Here is a 21,786-nt window from a genome sequence, read left to right on the forward strand (position 1 = left end):
CTCTCACCACCACATATGCCACCAAGGTGAGGAAGGAGCTGGGACTCTGCTCACTCTCTCCTCAACCAGCCATCTCCCGTGACCCTGTGTTGACAGCTTCTTGTATGACTCTGTCAGTGTTTCCTCTCTGATGCCATAACAAGTTTCCACTGAGCACACAAAATCCACCATTATTAAATCCTGCTTGTTGCTTTCCCTCCAAGCTCCCATTATCAGCTAAACATAAAGTATGTATTGCATTGACTTTAGCTTTAGCTGTGCAAGACTCTGTAGCTGTAGATATTACTTTTATTAGCTAGACTTGATCCATCCATTTCCATCAGTTTTCTGTTTTCAATTGTTAAATCCTCTATCCAACAATACAACCAGTATTTATTGCATCATAAATGCCTCACAGTCAAATCATAAACCATGTGAAAACCTGCATTGTGTAACACCGTTCTTAAATCAAACTAACAAAAGTCAAGAAACATACAGAGCTAAATGAAATACTCTGCACCAAAATGCATTTTAGTGGTGAGCTAAGCAAGAGACATACTTTTGCATGGTCTGAAAAAACAATGGAGAAAAAAAATCCTAGCTTTTAGTCATCTCTTTGTGCCTACATAATTGCTACATGGACTTTTTTTTTAAGTGAAAACACTTGAGGACTCATGCATTGTTTGGGAACAGTCTGCTTGGGATATAATTTGGCTTGGGATATAATTTGGATTGAATGAGAAAGTCTTCACGTAGATTTAGCTCAAATTACTGTTGATATTTATATATAAATGCGTGACAAAATTAACTTGTTTCTTTTTGGCTTTATTTTGGCTTCTCTTTCGCATTTTTCTTATAAAAACAATCTCCTCATGATAATATTCATCACTAAACAAACAAAGCATAATTTGGAATGTTCTCTGTTAGTTTTACCAAAGCAATTACAGGGTTTCTGCAATCCTAAAACTCTAATGGTTAGGTCTAAAGCCTAAGGGTCTGTGGAGTCATTGCATTGTATTCTGTAAGGGAAACTCTTAACTGCTGTATGATCGACACGGCATTATGCACCTAGGAAAGCTGTATTAGAGTAGAGCTGGTGACTGCACAATTAATGTATATAATTCTTTTAATCTGCTCTTAAAAAGTAATTGCATCTCACCTCTTTTCCAGTTTAATCTTCTCTCTTAGTTTGAAAGATTCTATTAAAGTAACAATGAGATTTTTTTGTCTTTGGAGTTCAAACATTGATTACCTTTTCAGAAAACAGATACTTAAATAATTTCTGCTAGAAGTTTGGTCTTGGACCCCCACATTTTTGGAACCTCCCAGCTAAAGAAGTTCGGGATTAAACATTCCATATTTCTGCCACATACAATCTTGTCATATACTTGGCAATTACTACACCTCCCTAGGAGAAGTTATGTGGGTGTTGTTAAAAGGCTCCCCCTCACATCCCCATCAGACAAGGTCAGCTATTCAAATCAAGGTCACTTTCCTGAACCTCCCCAACAGCTGAAAGAAAGGAAAGTTATTAAAACACTGGAGTTCCTATAACCAGTTATAACCAGTTGTTAGGATGAGTTTTTCTCAAACACACTCCATCACAGACTATAGAGGAATGACAAGAGTAGGGGGAAGAGACTGAAAAGCAGTAGTAGAAGATGCAAGGGGCTAACTGTACATTGCAATTTAAAGCAAAAAAAATCTCTGCTGTTCCCAAATGCATGCACAAGTGCATATTTCTACTCTGGCTTTTAATATAAATGGGAGGGGATGGTCTGTGAGAGGTGATATCAGATAAGAAGTGGCTGATAGAAAAAGTTGAGGAGCTGAGTTACCCTAGTACATACACGTGGCCTTACAATTACCATTAATCATAAGCAGCCTTACGATTGCCACTAATGGAAATCTGTTCTAAATTTTACTGAATTGCTTTTGAACATATTTCATGGTAAACTCATTAAATTACTGTATCAGAAAAGAGTCATCTGCTGACTATCTCAACTCTGCAACAATAGTCTGGAAAGCAGTTTGAGGCATATCTGTTCAAACAGTCCCTCTGCTGTGACTCGTGCAGTCAAGTTGTTATTCTCAGGCACGTAAATAGGGGAGACAGTATTTACTGAGAATTCAGATAACATTCTTGTTTTCATGGGACAACTGGATTTTTAAACCATTCATAGCATTAGGCTCTCAGCTGCCCTTTGATTTAGTTCAGAAAATGAAAACATGCTAATCCTAAAACTGTATTTTGCATTTTAGATTGAGTTTGCACTGCTTTTGTTTTTCATCATTTTGTGCCCACTCTGTTCTTTGTTCCACATGACTCTTCTACTTCTCTCTCCTGTCTTCCCTTTGTTTCTTTCTTCTTTCAAGATCCTAATTGTTTTTTTCTGTGACGCCCAAGTAAGTAACTTCTCTGATCCCAATTCTACCCTGCTTCAGAGGCCAAAGCTCTCACACCAGTCCTCAGCAAAGCTCATTCTGAACCTTGAGATGGCATCCCCAACACGTAAAGCCCCAGACTTGCAGCACATTTAGAGTTCCCTACCTGTTGGGTGTTCAGCCAAAGTCACCTCCTCTATCAGGCTGTGCTGCCGGACAGGGCTAGTTCCCCAGCTGCCCTCACCCCTGTGCTGTTCAAAGTGAAGCAGGGACCCCCGCTCACACAAATTGGTAGAGCAGCAGGACAGTAACCCCCAGCAGCAGGGCTTGGGCACCCTTCCACTGGCACAGCTGAACTTGGAAACGGGCATCTGGTCACAGCTAAAGACCAACTCTCACATCTAGAATTAAGCTCTGGCAGGCAGGCATGCTATGACATGAAGGAATTAGAAAAAACACTTCCTTAGTCAGATGGATGGTTTCTATTTTTGCCTAATAAAATATTCATTCTCATGTTGCTTTTTAGATGAATGGAAATCCAGTGTTAGAGCAGTGTAGAATGACCTTCTCCCCTTTCCCTTTGTCCTCAGGGTGCATCGATCCTCAGAATGCTTCGAGACTGGATTACACCAGACCTCTTCCAGAAAGGCTGTCAGGTAAGCGTGGCACCAAACAGGTGAGAAATGCAGCCCATCCTTGTGTTACAGTAGCAAAGCCATTGTTCAAAAAGTGAATATCAGAGATCCTGGTACTAGTACCGAAAGTATTTAGTGCATTTCAGTACTGAGTGGACAACATCAAGGGGAAGAAGTTCCACGCTCCCACAGAAGCAGGAATGTGAACTGCACTAAGATTTGATAGCCTGCCAGTGAGGACCTAAATTCTTGACAGCTTTTAGCCGAGAAACCTCCTCTACCCCACTGTTATCCTATTGTCAGCTAGGTTCCCCTCATTCAGCTGTAAAGTATGTCTGCAGCTTCATACAGCCACGATCCTCCAACCCACCCAAGCCTGCTATGCAGGGACACTCTTGCAGGCATAAGCTCATCTGTACCCTGATGCAGGGACACCCAGCCCTAGAGAGCTGAGGTAATAGGGAGCAGAAAAGGGAGATATTGCACACTTCATAGTCCTTTCTCGTGGAGGAAAAAATGTGATGCTACAAAATTATGGAAGAAAAAATGGGAGAAAGGACCCCTCCCAGAAAGAGGAAGGTTATCTGCCCTTTCCTCTGAACCAACATCTGTCGTCTCTGAAGAGTTACAGCCCAGGTTTACCACATTTGTTCTCACCTCCCTCCCTCCTGGAGAGCACATTTATGGGCTGCTACAAGACAGTTGTATTTTCCTTTATTTTTCCTTTCATATATTCAATCAGGACAGTTCCACAAGATGGGAAAATACAGCCACCTTGTCCACAAGAGTCTAATACTTCCCCTCTACTCAAAGCCTTCAAGAACATTAAAGTAGGTAGCGGTGGCTAACAGTGAAACAAACAGCACCATCTACTGACTAAACATCACGAGGATCTGGATAGCAGGGTAGGAAAGCACTCGCTAAGCAGCCAGGTAAGATAAAGGATAGGAATAGTGTTTAGGGGGTGCAAACACTTAGCTGAATACCATTATTCCTTGTAATAGTCATTTTGATCACAACTTGGAGGTGACTAGACTTCCCTATTTCCACTCCGAGTCCACAGCTAGTGAAATCTCCTGAAACAGCTTCCTCCTTCTAAGCAAGCTCTTACATTAAACATAAATTTGCAACAGGGTATGCTGGCGTCCATTCAAACAAAATACAAAGAACTCTTCAAGTACAAATTTATTTCGTACTAACAAGTCACAGTGGAAAATGCTGACTTTTAGTGTTACAGGATACATTGGAAAGCAAAGGAACTTCATCAGCTGAATATTGATCCATTTAACCTCCTACTCACAATACTACCATCCACGCATAGATACTTTGTACAACTAATCTGTACTCTCTGTACTCTCTGTATCTCTGTACAACTGAATATGTGTATTGTTTTCATAGGCAAAGAAGAAAGACCTGGTAGTATTTTCACAGTCTTCTACCTCTCTCTAGGCATATTTGAAGAAATACCATTTCCAGAATGCCAAGACACAACAATTTTGGGAAGCTCTGGAAGCGGTATGTTTTGCAGCAACCTTGCTAATAAATGTTCCATATCTTACCCACTGATTTCAGTTTCCCAAACTTTTTATATTCTGTAGCTCTTCTGTCAATCAGAGATCACAAGCTAAGCAGCCTCCCAGTATATTCCAACACATACTATTTCTAGAAAACATATATTATTTCCTCATTTTTTGGCATAAGACTGTGGGAGTGGAATAAGAAGCAAGAAAGGAGGCCTTGCTAACAAACAGCCTGCTACTGAAACATTTCCCCCGCAACTCAAACTCATTTCACGGGTGAAAACACCCCTCATCTACCACACACATACACCTCATACTCTCCCTTATCTCTGACCAGATTTAGCTGTTTGAAAGTTCTCAACAGTATCCATTCCCAAGTAATTTTGGTGTTTATCTCTGTCTCTATCTTCTGAGTCCCAGTTGGGTCATTGTCTGTGCCACCGTTTTCTGATCTTTCCTTTTGCTTGAGACTGGGTTGTTTCTCTCCACCTATCTCATTACCCCCAAAAGCCCACCTGCATACTACCAGGTTCTTCCCCTGATGATATTTCCTTTCCTTCCACCACTGTGGACACCCACACAGCCCAAGTTGCACTTTTGTGTCCCCTTCAAAGTTCCTGTCTTCTCCTTGGTCCCAGACTTCTTCCTGCTCAACAGGACTTCTTCCTGCTTTGTCTCTCTGGTGCCCTGCATCTTCACATCATCTACCTCGTCTGAAGAAGGAAACAATGACCCCAGCTCCCTTCCCTCACAGGTGGCATCCTGGGGAGGCAGTAGCAGCTTTCTCCAGCTCCAGTCACTAGGACAGAGGTTCACAGTCCACAGAATGGATCAAATTTTACGTTAGTGCAGCTGCTGGTGGTTAATACTGGCTCCTCCTTCACTCTCAAAACAGGGCATACTGCAAAGAGACTTCTGGCTTTGAAAAGTTTCTTTATGTCCCTTCTGTCCTGTTCAGTTATTTCCTCGAAAAAAATGGAGAGATCTTAGAGCATGCAAGGGGCCTCAAAGGCTCCTCAGTATTTCTTGTCCATGCTACTGGTCAGTCTCCTGCCCATATAATTCTCATTTCCTCTGTCCATGCTCAAGTTTCCAGCACATACTTTCTTTCAATGACAGGCACCATAAAAGGATTTAACGGAGTACTTTTTGCACTGAACCTGCTCTTTCCTCTGCCACTTTCTGCTCTTCTTTCTCTCAATATCAGAGATACTTTTTTTTTTAACTCTTTGGACTGAATTTGCTTTTTCACTGCAACCTTCTCCCATCATCCATAGGCAAGTAATAAACCTGTGAAGGAAGTCATGGACACATGGACTAGGCAGATGGGCTACCCTGTTTTGGAGATGGGAAATAATTCAGTCTTCACACAGAAACGTTTTCTCTTGGATCCCAATGCAAATGCTTCTCATCCTCCTTCCGATCTTGGGTAAGTTCCTGCTGTGAATGTCTATCCAAAGTAGGTAGAAATACTGTACAGGTATTCTCTTCAGCTGACATACAGTAGGCAGTGTTATACCCATTCTTGCTAAACTTAATCTCAGGATTTGTTTTTAAAAAGAAACCAGCAGGAAGTTGGATACAAATATTTCAAATTTAGGCCAGCATCAGCCCTTTGTCTCAGAGTTTCTTTCTCCAACACCCCAGAGTAGAATTTGACAAGGTCTCTCAGAAAATCTTATGTCCACACACAGACAGCTCAAATGATCGCAAGTCACCTGTTGAACCACTGCAAATTATAGACTAAGGAAAACTGACGCAAAATTGTCTCTGTCCAGAAGTCAGATACCGTGATCTAGGTATTTTATAACACAGTATTTTATTTCTTTTCCCATATAGTATAGGATCTATAATACAAGACAGGGTCCTCACATACAATACAGGGTCTTCTCTACATGTCTTAAAAACATGAGTTACTGTGAAATAACTAGTCATGTATAAATGTTATTAATCCTCATCAAGAGCTATTTTTTCCCTATTTAACTCAGGATGGTATTGCTTAATTTTACCTATCTAAAATGTAGTTATCTAGTCAAAGTTAGACATTTTGGGCTCTTAGGTCCAAAATATTCATCTTGGGCCAGACAGACAGCGGCATTCATCTACCCTATTCAAGATGGGGGGGTATAATCTATAGGAGCATATTTGTTAATTAACAGATGACTGACCTGGGAGGAGATGAACCCTACATGTGGGTAGGTGAACCTGCACAGAAAAATGTCCCAGCTGCGCCATGGCATTAACCAGCTGAATAACTGTTCAGAACTGGCATTGTGTATATTCTTAGCCAGCCCCAATTTTGAGGCAAAATACAACTTTGCTACCATTTCAGTGAGAGAGATTCAAATCAACCCATATTAGGAAGCTTTCATTCCCTGAACTAGCCCAATCAATTAAACCAGTAAAACTTGCCTGTACGAACCAGAACTAAATCTACCCAAATGCAATTTTCCATTAGCTTCTACTAGTTATTTTAATACAAAAAGCAAGAACAAGGAGAAAATGAAGAAACAGTTGTGACCACTTTATTTCATTCTGATTAAAAAGAAAAAACTTGACCAATGAGAAGACCCATGGTATTGGCAGTTTAGGACAGGTATCAAAAGAGTTTGGATAATTACCTTTGTCTTTGAAACATTGTATTTCTCCCAGCATAAGCAGAAAAGTTTGCAGGCTTTTGAAGTAACGCTAGCTGCAAACAGCAGCACTGTGCTATCTGAAGGCTGGTAAAATACTTTGTGTTAAAAATTTTGACTTACTGCACCATGCTATGAGGTAGCAGAATCAGGACTCCTACTTTTGCTTGACTTCAAGACTTACAGTACAATGCCATTTGTCATTTCTTGAGCAGAAATCCCAACACTGCTCCTACTCTAACCTGTCAAGAAGCTGAGCTGTGCACTGTCCCTACTATTCCCAAAGTGAGAGGGGAATTTGTTTCTGAATATGTAGTTTTTATAAATTACTTCAAAATAAAATGCAGTAATATAATGCCGACATTATCTATCCTGGGACAGACTTACTCTCTTACCTAGAAGTCAGTCCTCTGAAAATCAATACCTCCTCCTTCCACCCTCACAGACGGGGTTGAAGAAGCTCCTGAAGAGATCCTACCCCAGATGGGACTGGCCTATTTCATGTCCAGGTGTGGGATTTTGATTTAAGCAGTGAAAACTCCAGGCCTCGTGTATGCTTTATTCTCTGAACCCTGTAGGGATAGTCTCCTCAGCTGCCTGCTTGTTTCAAGCTTGTTTGGCTTGAAAGAGTCCTCTCCTGCATGCTGACTCTCAAAAGAAATGGAAGTTCAAAAACCTGTGCTCTTAAAATAGTGCTGCTGGGCAACTATGTAGCTACAGCATAGCATGTCAGGAACACGTCCTCAATATGCATAGTTAACAGGACACAGCTCTTGTACCTTATGCTCAGGAAAAGTATTTATGTATGTAAGCTCAGGAACATATAAAGAAAACTAAATAAAATCCCCCCTATTAAATGCATTTACAAAACCAGAGGTTTTTTTTAAAAAAATCATCTTTTATGGGCTTTCTCTTGGGGAACCACAATACTGGGGCTTCTAGCCAAACAATTACCTCTCTAAATTCCCATGGCAGTAAGCTCCATAAGAGAACTAGTAAATATCTGTTAAGATATTTTTGTTTAGATGATACAAAACAGTAACTGGTCTTTCTTCCTGGAAGCAGCAGGAGATACCATAGCCTTCATTTTGGTATTTTCTGGAAGTTAATGACCATCCACTTAATCCAGGGTTGTAAAGATGGCTCAGGTTTTCCTGTGGCGCTTGTCACCAGGGCATTTAAGACAGAAGAAAAATCTCCCTGGGATGGACTGTAATATGCTAACATGGAACAGCAGTTGACTGCTCAAAAGGGCTTAATAATTTTAGCAGCCCTATGCAGGTGGCCGTGCAGGTATGCTCATGGCATGCTCTGCCATCCTACTTCCCTGACTGCCTGGTCACAGTCTTGATCAGGCTGTGCCATGGCTCCCTCCCAGCCCAAATGTCCCAGCTTCATCCTGGGCATGCCCCAGTCTGAGGAGCCTGCACGTACCCAATGAAGGTATTCAAGGAATTGAAAAGCAAGAGAAAAGGTCACATTTGGCTCCCACTGCTTTATAATTGAGGAATTAGGGTTGTCTTGGAGAAGGAAAATAGGCTGGAAAAGGCAAAAGGTCCTACTGACTGCATCGCAATGGTTGCTTAAGCTCTTTCAGTTTTCACATCTGTAAAAAAGATTTCATAATACTTAACCACTTATTTCAAGTCAGCGTTGCAAAGATTAAGTGGTGTCTGCACAAAGACCTAGACACATCTATATTACCACTGATACCAACCATCCACATATAATCATTTTTTACTAAATTAATTGTTTTGTACCCTGCTAGGTTATTATCTGACATGACATGAAGATACTGCTTAGCAGGGCTGCATGTTCCAGAGCTGTGGTAATAAGCTACACAGGATAGCACAATGGAAATTCATTTATGTGATCTCTGTATGATTATGGGTAATTTTTACCCCTTCCAGCATACAGAGTCACCAAGAGGTGAAGATTGCATTCAGAAAATCACTGATTTAAAAAAAAAAAAAAAAACCCACACCAAAAAAAACCCAAACCAAAATCAGATAAATTGTGCAGCTTTCAGACTTAACTTTGGGCACATCATTAACAGAGTATCATATTAACTATTAACTTGACTAATACGTCAACGTCGGAAGCTGGACAAAATCTTACTTCACTCCCTTGCTCAGTCCACCAGACGCATTTTGAGAACTATTGATAAATACAAAGTATTAAGAATAGCTACTGCTATTCCCCATCTCTAGAGCATGAACATGCTCAGATATTTCACACTTTTTATTTTGTTTTTCAGGGAATATAACTGCCCCAATCACACCACATCAATATCTTACATTTTGTTGCCTGAATAGAGTATCATAGCACAGAAACATCTGTACTACATAAACAACAGCTATTGGTAAAACACTGTGTTTTGTTACAAGGGATATTTGGTAAACGTATAGGTACAATTGGCTTCATAAAACAATATGCAAGCATTAAAACAAATAAAAAAGATACATTGGAGTTTTATTTTTAACATTTGGTTTCAAATGTCATTTGATTCTCTTTCCCTTTAAATAATTTCAGTTACAAATGGAATATACCAGTGAAATGGAGACTTGGGAGTTCAACAAATTATACTTTCTATAACACATCAGATCCTGCAGGTAAACTTCCCCTTCTCTTTTAAGAGTAATGAACAGATAAAGCTTTTCAATGTCCTTAACAAGAAATAAAATACAGAATTAACTTTCATGCTTTTCAGTTTTCAGATCCAGGAACCAGCACACAGCTTGGTTGTGGTGAAGTTAGTAGTCATTTCTACAATAAGATGATTATTTCCCCTATACACACATTATGTCAGTTTAGGTTCAATTCAGTAAAGTGCTTAAGCATGTGTTTAAACCCAGTCCTATTCAAGGAAGCATCTAAGCATACTCTTAATTAGGATGCACTAAAATCAATGGGACTTAGATATGTCCTTTGTCGAGTCTAAGAAAAGAGGTGAAATGAGAGGCTGATGAATGCATCTGTGGCATGGTAAACTGGCAATCCAAGTTCAATCAAAGAAAAAGAGCTATGAATGATTACACACGTTTTCTGATGCTGATTTCAGGAATAAGGAAAAACCTACACGGGTATTTTTTGTGATTGTTCTATTATGCGGTCAAATCTGGATTTCTCATTCTATAACTCTAGTGGCCAAAAATGGGGAAAAAATGGGGGAAAAAAGAAAAAAAGTACTCACTTCTGAAGTTTTAAAATTTCATCATGTTGGAATTTCAGAACTGTCACAATCAGCTCTTCTTTTGTACTTGTTTGAATGTTACCTATTTTAAAAGTAATTTGTCTTTTGTTCTGCTTTTTTTTTTTACCTGGTTGCTTCTAGTATCCATGCAAAAGCAAACAAAAAAGTCTTATGTCATGCTACAAGTCAAAGATTAAGACAAAGAAATTTTCCTTCTCTAACTTCCATATGACATTATGGTGGGCTGCAAGGGGCTATTAACTTGACAAAGTCTCCAAAGGCATGATTAGGTGCTTACTTCTACACCCATAAAAATCTTGGCTAGTAGGGTAAAACAGCAACTGTAGGGAAAAAATACCTTTTGAAATACTTTGTATGGATAATGCAAAGAGAAAATTGCTTTTATCTCCAGCCACCCTCAAACTGCAGATTGAAGACCACTGCTTTCAATGGGCAATAGAAAAACTTTCATAACTAGCAGCACCAACTGGACCAGGCCAAGCTTCTGAGAAAGGAACATTTTTCAAGGATTCATTTTAAATGGGAAATTCCTTAAACATGAATGCTTGAGTAAAGTCTCAGCTGATTTTGTGATTCCTTTATTTATAGCTACAATAATTGAATCAGGGAGGAGTACAGGGAAGAAAGCCCTTAAAAAGTTAGTTGAAATAAACTGAAAAATGAAACGAATGGAGGAAAAAATATGAGAACTTTTAAACTAATAGTAATTATGAGGGTGAAAAACCTTTTAAAAGAGATATTTGCAAGTACCGTTTCTTTGCAATTTTTTACTTTTTTTACAATGACACCAATTTTTACCATCCTAACCCTAATCACAATGATCTCCATTTTAAATTTAACAAACTAGCTGGCCTAAGTAATTACCACAATTCACTATTGTAAGACAAGTGCTGGCACTCATTAAAGTCTATAATAATTCGTCTTTACTCATGGCCCTTTAAAAAATAAATAAATAAAATTAAGGTTTGGATCTTATTTTGAAATTCATTAAAATTACATATTACTTTTGGAGTCAAGGAATCTCCAGTGAGTTCTGTGTCATATAAAATGCACAAACTGATCACTGTTTGTTTGTTTTGCAGGAATTGTAATAGCATCACCTCCTAATACTTTTGCAAACATTAATCCAGACCACATTGGATTCTATCGGGTGAATTATGATAGTCAAAGCTGGGCCAGATTAAGCATTCTTCTGGTCAGCAACCACAAAGTGAGTGTCATAACATTAACCTGTCTGATGGGTCTCTTATAGAGGTTTGTAGAGGCTGTTTTTTCTGCAAATAATCTATATATTCTTGATCACTCTTTTCCTCTTTTCGCACAGGATTTTTCAGCTGCTGACCGTGCAGGGATTTTGGATGATGCCTTTTCTTTAGCAAGGTAAACTAATTCCCTGCAGAGGTTTCAACACAAGTTTTTCACTTTCCATTGCCTGTTAATAAGAATTAACTCAACTCAGGTGGTTGAAAGAAAATTTCTGAATTTGTTACAAGTCTTAATTGTTTATTGGCTTATATTGTCCTCCAAAAGGGTCAAATTCAAGTATGCATTGGCAACTTGCAGTACCAATGCAGTCAAGAGAGATGCTCCCCTTCAGTTCAGTGGCAGAAAAAAAGAGGGCTTTAATTGCACAGGTCTTAGAAAGGGGTAAGTAACTGAGTAACTAAGTAACATCTAAGTAACATTCATAGAAGCACTCCAGAAGAAGTTAGGTGTCCAGAAAATCAGAGACATGCCCACAATGCATAGCATGGCATTAGGAAGTTACCACCTCAGCTATCTTGTTTAGAAACTTGCTTGGAAACTTCTAGCTCTTGTACCCAGCCATGCTGACACAGATAAACTTTAGGCAACCTCCTGTGACAGCCTGTAAGTCTAAATCACCCCAGCCTTTCAGGATGTCTCCGGGAATTAATGCAGTCAGTTGAGGGCTACCCACTTCTGGGCACACTGGGCTGCTGCACAATGTGAGTAGCCTCCTCACGGCAGTGAGAGCTCCTGTGGTTAGGCATTGATCAACAGTGATCTTCAGTGGGCTCTTTGAAAACACCTCCCAAGTTACATTCCAGACTATTTTCACCCTCTCAAAATTTATTATTTCAGACCTTCTAAAGTACATAGGGTTCTAATCTCTTTAAAGAAGTTCTTCAAATTCATTAAAATAACAGAAGTTATGTTTTCTCCTTCCACAGACCTGGACTCGTGAATTACACTGTTCCCCTGGAGCTCACAAAATACCTAACAAATGAAACAGACTATTTACCTTGGCATCGAGTTATATCATCTGTAACTTACCTCGCAAACATGCTTGAAGATGACACAAATCTCTATCCTCGGTTTCAGGTGATGAAGCAAAAAAAACATTCCTGCACGGGACCACTGGATCTGACAGCTCAGGACCTGCAACAGGAATAATATTGAAGTTCAAGTGATTTTCAATGTTGCTGAGCTATCAGTATTTACTTTTTGTTACAGTACTCTTAAAAAAAATGCTGAAAACTGCTTAGTGCTGATCTCTGAATTACCTGGATTCTCAATTCAGGACTATGCACTTGGAGGAAAGAAATTGTGCCTAATTATTCTTATAATCCATCACCATAAGTCACAGTACAGACATTTGTTAGTCAAGGCTGTCCTGCATCCAGTAAAGCATGTATAGGGCAGCAAAATCTCTGACACCTGTCCTCAGCATGAAGGATGGCTATATCTCAATGTGGCAGGGAGCAGGTGTGTTAGTTGACCTACCATGCTGAACATGATTTAATGGTCACTGAAATAAGTATGTCCTGAACTCAGCATTATCTCTGGAAAACAGTTGTGGCAGTGTGTCCTTGCTGTACCCCAACCTTCATTCAGGAGCACAGACAAGGTTGGAGAGAAGCAGATTGCCTTTGTCCTATCCGCGCATCAGTATTGCAAGCATTCAGACTTAGCAAGCTGTGGTGATCTGGAAAGATTGTGCATGTGCGTGTTGGTGTTCCTTGTTGTTTAGGAGATGCTAGTTCTGGGAAAAATGAAGGAGAATAAACTATGAACACAAATATTTTGTTATTTAAAGAAATCTAACAAAGTAACCAACCCTCTTTTTCTACCTCAGGAATATTTCCGCTACCTGGTAAAACCCATTGTGGATCAACTGCACTGGAGTGATGTTGGAAGCCATCTGGAGAGGTTGAACAATGTTTTTTTTCCTTCTCATATTACTGATAGATTCAAAGAACACTAAGCAGTAGGAAAATATCCCTCTCTCCATCTCTCTTTCTCTTTTAAAGGCTTCTTCGTGCATCTGTTCTAGACTTTGCCTGCAGTATGGACAACATAGAATCTCTGAACAATGCTTCTCAACTATTTGAGCAATGGCTACAAGGAAAAACGTGAGTGCTCATGGCTTTTGTGGCTGGTGAAGAACATGGCATGTGACTTGGCCATAGAACTCAAGCAGGAAAGGGGAAAGAACATTCAAGTACTGTTTCTTTATTTTAGCGTTCCTGCAAATCTCCGACTCCTAGTATATCGCTATGGGATGCAGAACTCAGGCAATGAGTCATCGTGGAATTACATGTTCAAGAAATACCAAGAAACTTCATTAGCACAAGAAAAAGAAAAGCTCCTGTATGGCCTGGCATCAGTGAAGAACATCACCCTTTTGGACAGGTGATTTAAACACACAAAGATTTTTCTTTCACTACAGAAGCAACCGGTCACCATTTGCTCATTCCCTTCTCCTTTCTCCTGTGCTGTCATTTTTGTCAGATTACAGCATGTGGAATGCAACACATTTTTCAAGACCAGTTATCTAACACCCCCCCTCTGACATTGTACTATAGTAGAAAAAAAGCCTTGCTCCTTTAGTGGAAAGATATTGAACACATGGTAGCTTCTGCACACAATCAACAGCCTTCAGCTCTTCCAACAGTGCTTCACCCTGTGTAATTTTAGCTGCCTAATAGTTAAGCATCAGGAGAAAATTAGTTATCTATGTTTCCTCTATAATCAGTGAAGGGAGGCAGGACCTCCAGAGCACTGTTTATCCCAGACCAGGAAAGGAACTTAAAATCAATGGGAAGAATTGCTTTTGGGTGTTGCCAGTCACCCTCCGTTGGCTACAGAGGGAGTTTGCCTAGACTAGATGTCTGCCTTCCAAGTACCCAAAATTAGGCAAACAACCTTGAGCAATCATTCCTAAGAGTCCTATGAAGGCATCTGTGTGAAGACACAATGCTCCCTGAAGTGCTGTGCAGAGGTACTTGGGCAGGAATCAGAAATGATGTATTCATGCCACCATGGCAGTGATGGGGAGTCTGGATACTGTCCCAGGCTGGTCCAGCTGTCAGACTGGGCAAGCATCTTTCCAGGCTGCTGCCCTGCATAGACACACCAGCTTCTTTAAGCTTATCTGATAACTTTCCATGCAATTATATCATGTAAAGGAGATGCAGGCAAATATCTTCACCAGGGCTATTCACCACTTTGTCAGAACCCTATCTAAATATCATAAGATGGAGCAGTCTCTGCCTGGAAGAGTTCCAAGTTGAAACAAGATGAAACAACGAAGTATAGGAGATTCAGGAAGAGTAAACATAAGAGTTAGAGTAATTAAATTAGTGGCAGGAGGCAGCTGTATTCCTAAATTCTTGTGACCACAACAGCCATAATCTAAAGCCATTCAATGACTAATTGCTGACACGATTAAGACATGAATTAATTAGCTAGATCAGCCTATATTTACAGAAAATAAAAATTCCCCCTAAAGCAGGGAGAACTTGTCTCTTAATTTACTATTAAAATGACAAGGAAGAGGAAAAGAGCAAACAGATTGAGAAAATCGTCCCCTACATATAGGAAAAAAGAATACAATCCTTAATCGCAGCACACAACAGCTTAAGGGTGTTCTTCTGCAGCTGCTGCTGTGAAGCCATGACCACACTACTCATCTCCCTGAGAACATGCATGCTGAGGGATCCTCCACTCTGTCAGTCAAAACCATTTGTGCTGTAACTGGAGTTATAACTGCAGCACTTACAGGCATGCTATGCCCAAATGAATTTTAATTTTGTATGGATAAGAGTTCCAGAGCAAACAGCATAGATTTCAGTGTGAGAAAGCCACCTGCGTGTGTAGTCATGGTCCCTATAAGATCTTTATAGCCTGGACTACTACTTTTTTGGCACTTGGCTACCCAAACAGGCTGGACTACTGACCCAGTCTTTTTTTCACTACTTGATTAAAATATAGGAATAATAATGGGTTTTGGCCATTTTCAAGTAACTCAGAGACATAAACCCTACTTACTTTCTAAAGAGATGCCTAACTGCTTAGATTTCTTTCAATACAATTATCTCTTGACACAGTTATCAAGAGATACTTATGTTTTAGATCAGTGTACTCCACCTTTAAAATGCTGTAGACAAAAATAATATTCTGCTTGAAAATGGGCTGTAGACTGTGGTGGTAAATACTTGAGAAATATAGACATTAGCATTGCATTATTTCTCATCATCATCAGTGATGTCTACACTGAAAGTGTTAACTTATTATTTGCTTTTCATGGTCATTCATGAAAGTCTCTCACTGGTTCTTATGGCATTTCCCTTAGGTATCTGAAATATATTTACAACACCAGCCTCATCAAAAGTCAAGATGTGTTCACAGTCCTTAAATACATCTCGTATAACACCTATGGGAAAACAATGGCCTGGGACTGGATACGACTTAACTGGCAGTACTTAGTTGACAGGTACACTAATGAACTCATTGGAAACTTTAGGTCTACATCTATTTGTATATCTTGTTATATGCCACGCTTTTCTGTATTTTCACTATACAGCTATAATCACTGGACTTTGCATAATGAAAACTGAAAGTGTATTCAATGCAATTATATCCAGCTACTGTGAAAAAGTACTTTGCTGCTGACTTGAAAATCATTCTTTCCCTAAATGATCACTACCAATAAACAGTGATTAAAAAGTATAGAAAGTTCTACCAAGGCTATAGAAATTTGGTTATTGCATGGAAATTAGTCAGTCGTGTATCCACTCTTTCTATGGATTTCATAACAAGAAGACAGCGTATAGAATTTTTTTCATTCCTTCTAGTGGTAACAACAAGCAGCAGATGTACAGACAAGCAGTGGAAGTAATAGCAAACCTTTTAGGTTTGCTCCTCCCTATTTGAGTGACTTCTCTCTCCTTCCTTCTCCTTTCTAAGCGCTTGGTGAGGGCACAGAAGCAGAGCATACCTGCAAGCCTTGAGCTGCGAACTGGACAGCATTTGTATTGCTGAGCAGCAATACACCCAATTTCCAGCACAAGACAATAAGTCACTAACTAAAAAAACCCCAACTCTCGCCCAGAAGAGATCACTCCATTAGTAAACATATTTGAGAACAGCACAGATATTGTATAGGAATATTATTTTTCAAGTATTTCTAAAAATGCTGAAATCCGAGTGCATCTGTTTTATTGTAGCACAGTTAGAAGTTTAAGCTTCAGATAATTACTTGTGCCTTTTCTTTTTTTAACAGTATTGCATAAAACATAATTTATTAAATTGTTTTTCTAGATTCACTATCAATGACAGAAACCTTGGTCGATTAGTAACTATCACCCAAACATTCAACACTGAGCTCCAGCTTTGGCAGGTATGGTGACAGCACTTCTCCTGGTTTTAAGTCAATATATTTAACAATCTACTGGCCAGGAAACTTGACTTTTTATCCTCTGAATGTGTAAAGCAGTATGAGTGACTGTAGAACTATCCCAGTGCTACCAGCCTGAGCTTAAATATCACTCCTAGCCAAAACTGCCCTTGACCAGGTCCCTGTAAAAAGCCACTTGCCCAATAGCAGCATTATTTGCTTCATGTCAATTCTTTTTCTCTCTCTTTTCCAGATGGAAAATTTCTTTGAGAAGTATCCTAATGCTGGGGCAGGAGAATTGCCCAGGAGTCAGTCAATTGAGCAGGTGAAGAACAACATTGAATGGCTAAAAGTAAACAAGGAGGAAATACGAACATGGCTAGAAGCACAGCCAGGCCCTTGAAGTCTTACTTTGTTAAAAATACCAGGCACTCATTCTAGGCACTCAGAACCTCAGAGATATTTAGCAATGTGGATTTCTTACCTAGGTACCTTAGAGGACCAAGGCCTAATATTTTTTCTACAAACATTCAGGAGACCACTGCCAGAGCAATGTTTGTGTAGTTGCCGATCCCAGATCCTGCCAGCACTTATGTGCAGGAATAGCTTTATATTTTGAGGGATGAATTTGCCTGAACAAACAGGACAAATGTTTAAAGTTACTCAAGGCATTAGTGATGGCAGAACTGGGGTCCTTGCTGATCAAGCTGGTCTCACTTCTTCCACATACCACTCTGAAAAGCTACTTCTTGGTTCGCACAGAAGTGTATCTAGTACAGTCAGGGATATCTTTCCAAGTGCACCTCGTAGGAGCTTTCTCCTGAAGGAAAGAGAATTAAGCAGTAATTTTAACATTGTCTGAAAATTGTCCCCTATATTTACAGCTGTAAAAATTCTACATTTGGGATTTAGTTTTGCATTCTGATACTACAGAAAGGCCAGTTAAGCTTCCCTCTCCATTGATTTTTGAAGTTTAACTACCAGTACACAAGGGATCAATATTACCAGCTTCTTTTTCAATGTTATTAGTTGGGATTCTGTAGCTTGGGTTAGGGGTTGTCTTGGTTATTTTTGTCTTATTTCTAAATCTTCTCAAAAGAAGAACATGTGGCAGCCGTTACTGTAAACAAGACATACAGTACTTACTGTCTCTTTTGTTAGGGAAAAATAAAATTTAAAAAACCTACCTGTAAATCTCAGTCTTTTTCTAATAAAGTGGCAAAACTGCCTGGCATGTAGAAAGACACCTGTTACATAGCCCAGCTATGCCATATATATGGCTTCAGTGACTTCTGAGGGGGAAAAATCTATTATCTCCTCTGAGAAGATATAAAAATAAAGGCAAATTCAGGCAGAGGGGGCAGATGAGTCCCACTGCTGCAATTCAGTCTACTGCAGGAGTACAGGCAGCACAAAAACAACTCTTGGTCCCAAGTCCCTCCGCCACTATGCTGCTGGAGAAATGACTGGGGCCACTCTGCCTGCCCCTCCCAAGCTGGGAGCTGGGTGACTTGGAGCTCCCAGGTTTCCACGTGCTGTGTCTTGACACCGTACAGGCAACAGACATGGGCATCGGCCCCATCCTCCTTGCCTCCTCCCTCATCTCCTGAGTGGAAAGGCACAGTAGAAGGGAACCAGATAGAGCCAGTCCCTGTCTGGATGCCCTGGGAACAGGACCACAGAGCATCTCACAGTAGGTAGCCCTGGGAGAGATTAGGCACAGCTGTTGAGAAACTCAGCAATGGGATGGGAGGACAGAAACATGGAAAAACACTCCTCCATTCATCCTGCAGTGCTATTGAAAGGGAAAGCTAGAGATGTTGAGGAGATGGCTCTAATGTACAGAAATCCTGGGGTACAGGCTCGGCCTGCCTCTACGCCTTGGTATGGCACAGAGAGCTCCAGAGAAGCTTATACAGTCCTGGATGGAAACACTTTACCCTGGTCCCCCAGGAGATTCAGGACTGGTATGGTTTTGGACCTCTCCCTAGATACCCAAATAGCTGCGACAAGCCCAGACAAATCTGGTGACCAAGTCAGTTGTTCTGTCAAAGGAAAATGTCAGTCATTTGCCTCCTGCAAACAAAACATGACAGGATTTTGACTAACAGTGGTTACAACTTGCTACAGATAGCAGCTGCTCTTTAAGGTAAAGAGGTGGCAAAAGGCGAGGCAATTTCTTCCAGTTTTTCTTCTTGCTCAGATTCACACACAGAGGACAGTGAAACAGCTGCCCACACCCAAACTACCAGCAGCTCAGCACACAGGCAGCAGGTTGTCCTTGGGCAGCTGCCTGCTTAGTAGGACACAAGCCAACTTGCCTTCACGATTTTACAGTTTCGATGAGTGCATTGAAGGAGCAGAAGCCAAACAACGACTCTCTTGGTTTCAAGGTTACAAACTGGTTTGGTAGCACTACACTGTAATACTATCAGTATGTTGTATCACTGTGACTATACAACAGTATGATCAGCTCAGAAATATTTTCTGTGCACTGCCAGTGCTGTATATTTTAACTGAAAGATTTTAACTCCAGCTGGCCATGATGTGCAACAATGCAAAACAGGTATGAAGATGTTCAAGCACATAGCTCAGTTGTTTTCCCTTTCAGAGAAGATTGGATGAAATTTGGCAGAAAGAACCGATTCTCTAACTATTCATATGCTTCTGCCACAATTTGCTGTAGAAAGAAAGGCATGAGTACTATGGGGATGATAGAAGATAAAGTAGTTACTTTAAGAGATTTCTACCCTTTGTTTTATGTAGCCCCTACCACCACTGAGTGGGATCAGGCTGGCCAACATTGTCAGCTACAGTAGTAGGCTTTCATCAAGGAAAACACGACAAGTAATCAAGATTTTCCATGGTGCTGGAAAGCTATAGCATAAGTAGCCTACATCCAAATCACACAGACATATTGCTATTCAAGACAAGGCACATATTGGTAGGGTTGTGTATCGCTGTAGTAGAAAAAAAATTTAAAAGGTTAATCAGAGAGAGACAACAGACAAATACCACTGAGGCAGAAAGCAAGAAGCCAAGGACAAGCCTGAACAACTACTGGGCTCATGACCCTGACTGAATGGAGGAGAGAAGGGGATTTAAATAGTGATCCAAGCAATTGCCACCTGTCATTTGATTCTTGCTCTGTTCAGGAAGATGAGACCATGTGCAGCTTTTGTGCCTGAACCACACTGGATCAGAGAGACGTTTAACTAGTGCTTGGATACTTTTGATGTTACAGAAAGGTTGGCTGGATTTCTACACTGATCTTAGGTGGGTAGATGAAGTGGGAAGTAAATCCAAATGCCCTAGAAGAAGGCTGCTTTTATGGTAGGGTAAAGGTTCTGTCAATTTTAAATAATGTTCTCTAGATTATGCAGTGATCTTGCTACCTTTAAATGGCTCATGGAGAATGTACTGTATGGCATGTGCCTCTTTCAGACTGTTTGTCCTAAACGGATAACAAATCTGGTACATGCTAAATCTTTCGGTCAGGAACTAGTCATTTACAAATGGTCTGTGATAAGCTTAAGAATGCCAATTTGAAACTGAATCCCAAGAAATGTGAACTGTTTTAAAAAGAGATAATTTTCCCCCCGTCATTCGATCAGCGAGGAAGGAATTTCCACTGATAAAGCCAAGTGAGGGAGTGCAGAACCGGCTGGCCCCTTAGATCCACACAGCTTTTTGTGGCTCTGCTGTTCCCATTGTGCCACAGCAAAAGCTATCGCATGCAGTGAGGTAGAGAAACACTTTGAGTAGAAGTGCGATGTGGTGGAGTTAAAGAGGGGGCCACTTGTGATTGTTGCAGTGTTGCCTTACGCTAGCTGTGCAAATCCTTCTCATATCAGCCACAGCTGTGCGTCCTATGGAGCATGAGCCCATGGGCCCCAGGAGGCTGTAAGCCTGATAGGCACATGAAAATGCTTTATCTTGATGATTCAGGTAAAGAAACAACTGAAAATATTGTATTACTGCACAGAAAAATTGAATAGCACCAATGCAAATATCAAGGCTTCTATAACTCCCCAACTGAGTCAGTTTCTAAAACAGCAGTTAAGATCGCTACAAAGTATGCAGACACAAAAAAAATACTATATACATATGGTATGTCTCACTGTTGAAATAGGACATGACTAGGAAGTAACCGTCCAGTCTTCCCACGATGACCAGTGCCATTTCTTCGTTACCATCATTTGGGGTGATGGTGTCTTCCAGCAACTTTTGGGACTCAAGGTGAGAGGGAAAAACCTAGCTTGTAATGGGCACAGGAGAGACTAGCTACACAGGGTCAGAAGGATAGGACCTTATCCGGTTGCTAGCAGCAGCAATACCATATGGCCAGATTAAAACTTCATCTTGTGTTATATGTATCCAATTATGAAAGTTAGTCAAACAAGATTTTGTTTGCTTTCCCAATTGTTTAGGCAGAAGGCACTTGACCTGGAGGCATTCCAACTTCACATCCACACCTATGGCAGCTGAATGTATGCCTTTATGTGGAAAACTGGTACAGAAAGATACAGCTATATGAGACTAAGGAAGTGTTCTCCAGCTGACAGGTACTACAGTGGTTCATATCACTGTCCAGATATCTGAACTTTTGCAAGATGCACTTCTGAAAAAATTACAAATCTATTTATAAAAGCATTTGAAATGTATTTGGTTCAGATAAGTCTGAGACTTTCTGACTTCCCAGTGTGTATTCTAAAGAGTTGTGAGGGAAGAGCAAAACCTGAAAAATATGACCGTGACATAGTATCTGAGAGACACC

The 21,786-nt window shown here is 40.3% G+C and overlaps 1 protein-coding gene and 1 long non-coding RNA gene across 3 annotated transcripts in view; one reads left to right on the top strand and one right to left on the bottom strand.

The window, feature by feature from the left end:
- Positions 1-12,754, bottom strand: part of LOC142033215 (uncharacterized) — a 58,576-nt gene extending 45,822 nt beyond the window's left edge. Inside the window, exon 1 of the long non-coding RNA XR_012651118.1 lies at positions 12,665-12,754. This is a non-coding gene — a long non-coding RNA (uncharacterized LOC142033215). The remainder of the gene's footprint in view (positions 1-12,664) is intronic.
- Positions 1-17,580, top strand: part of ENPEP (glutamyl aminopeptidase) — a 36,587-nt gene extending 19,007 nt beyond the window's left edge. The window contains exons 8-20 of one of the 2 annotated variants that reach the window (XM_075032953.1): positions 2,955-3,020; positions 4,449-4,514; positions 5,797-5,948; positions 9,688-9,767; positions 11,452-11,579; positions 11,694-11,749; positions 12,562-12,712; positions 13,467-13,540; positions 13,642-13,743; positions 13,853-14,023; positions 15,966-16,106; positions 16,934-17,012; positions 17,263-17,580. In XM_075032953.1, coding sequence (XP_074889054.1) covers positions 2,955-3,020; positions 4,449-4,514; positions 5,797-5,948; positions 9,688-9,767; positions 11,452-11,579; positions 11,694-11,749; positions 12,562-12,712; positions 13,467-13,540; positions 13,642-13,743; positions 13,853-14,023; positions 15,966-16,106; positions 16,934-17,012; positions 17,263-17,412 — 1,416 coding nt within the window. In that variant the 3' untranslated portion in view covers positions 17,413-17,580. The remainder of the gene's footprint in view (positions 1-2,954; positions 3,021-4,448; positions 4,515-5,796; positions 5,949-9,687; positions 9,768-11,451; positions 11,580-11,693; positions 11,750-12,561; positions 12,713-13,466; positions 13,541-13,641; positions 13,744-13,852; positions 14,024-15,965; positions 16,107-16,933; positions 17,013-17,262) is intronic. The other variant, XM_075032964.1, reaches the window with a different exon arrangement.
- Positions 17,581-21,786: the final 4,206 nt, after the last annotated feature.

Source organism: Buteo buteo, chromosome 1 (assembly GCF_964188355.1).
Source record: "Buteo buteo chromosome 1, bButBut1.hap1.1, whole genome shotgun sequence".
Lineage (NCBI taxonomy): Eukaryota > Metazoa > Chordata > Aves > Accipitriformes > Accipitridae > Buteo > Buteo buteo.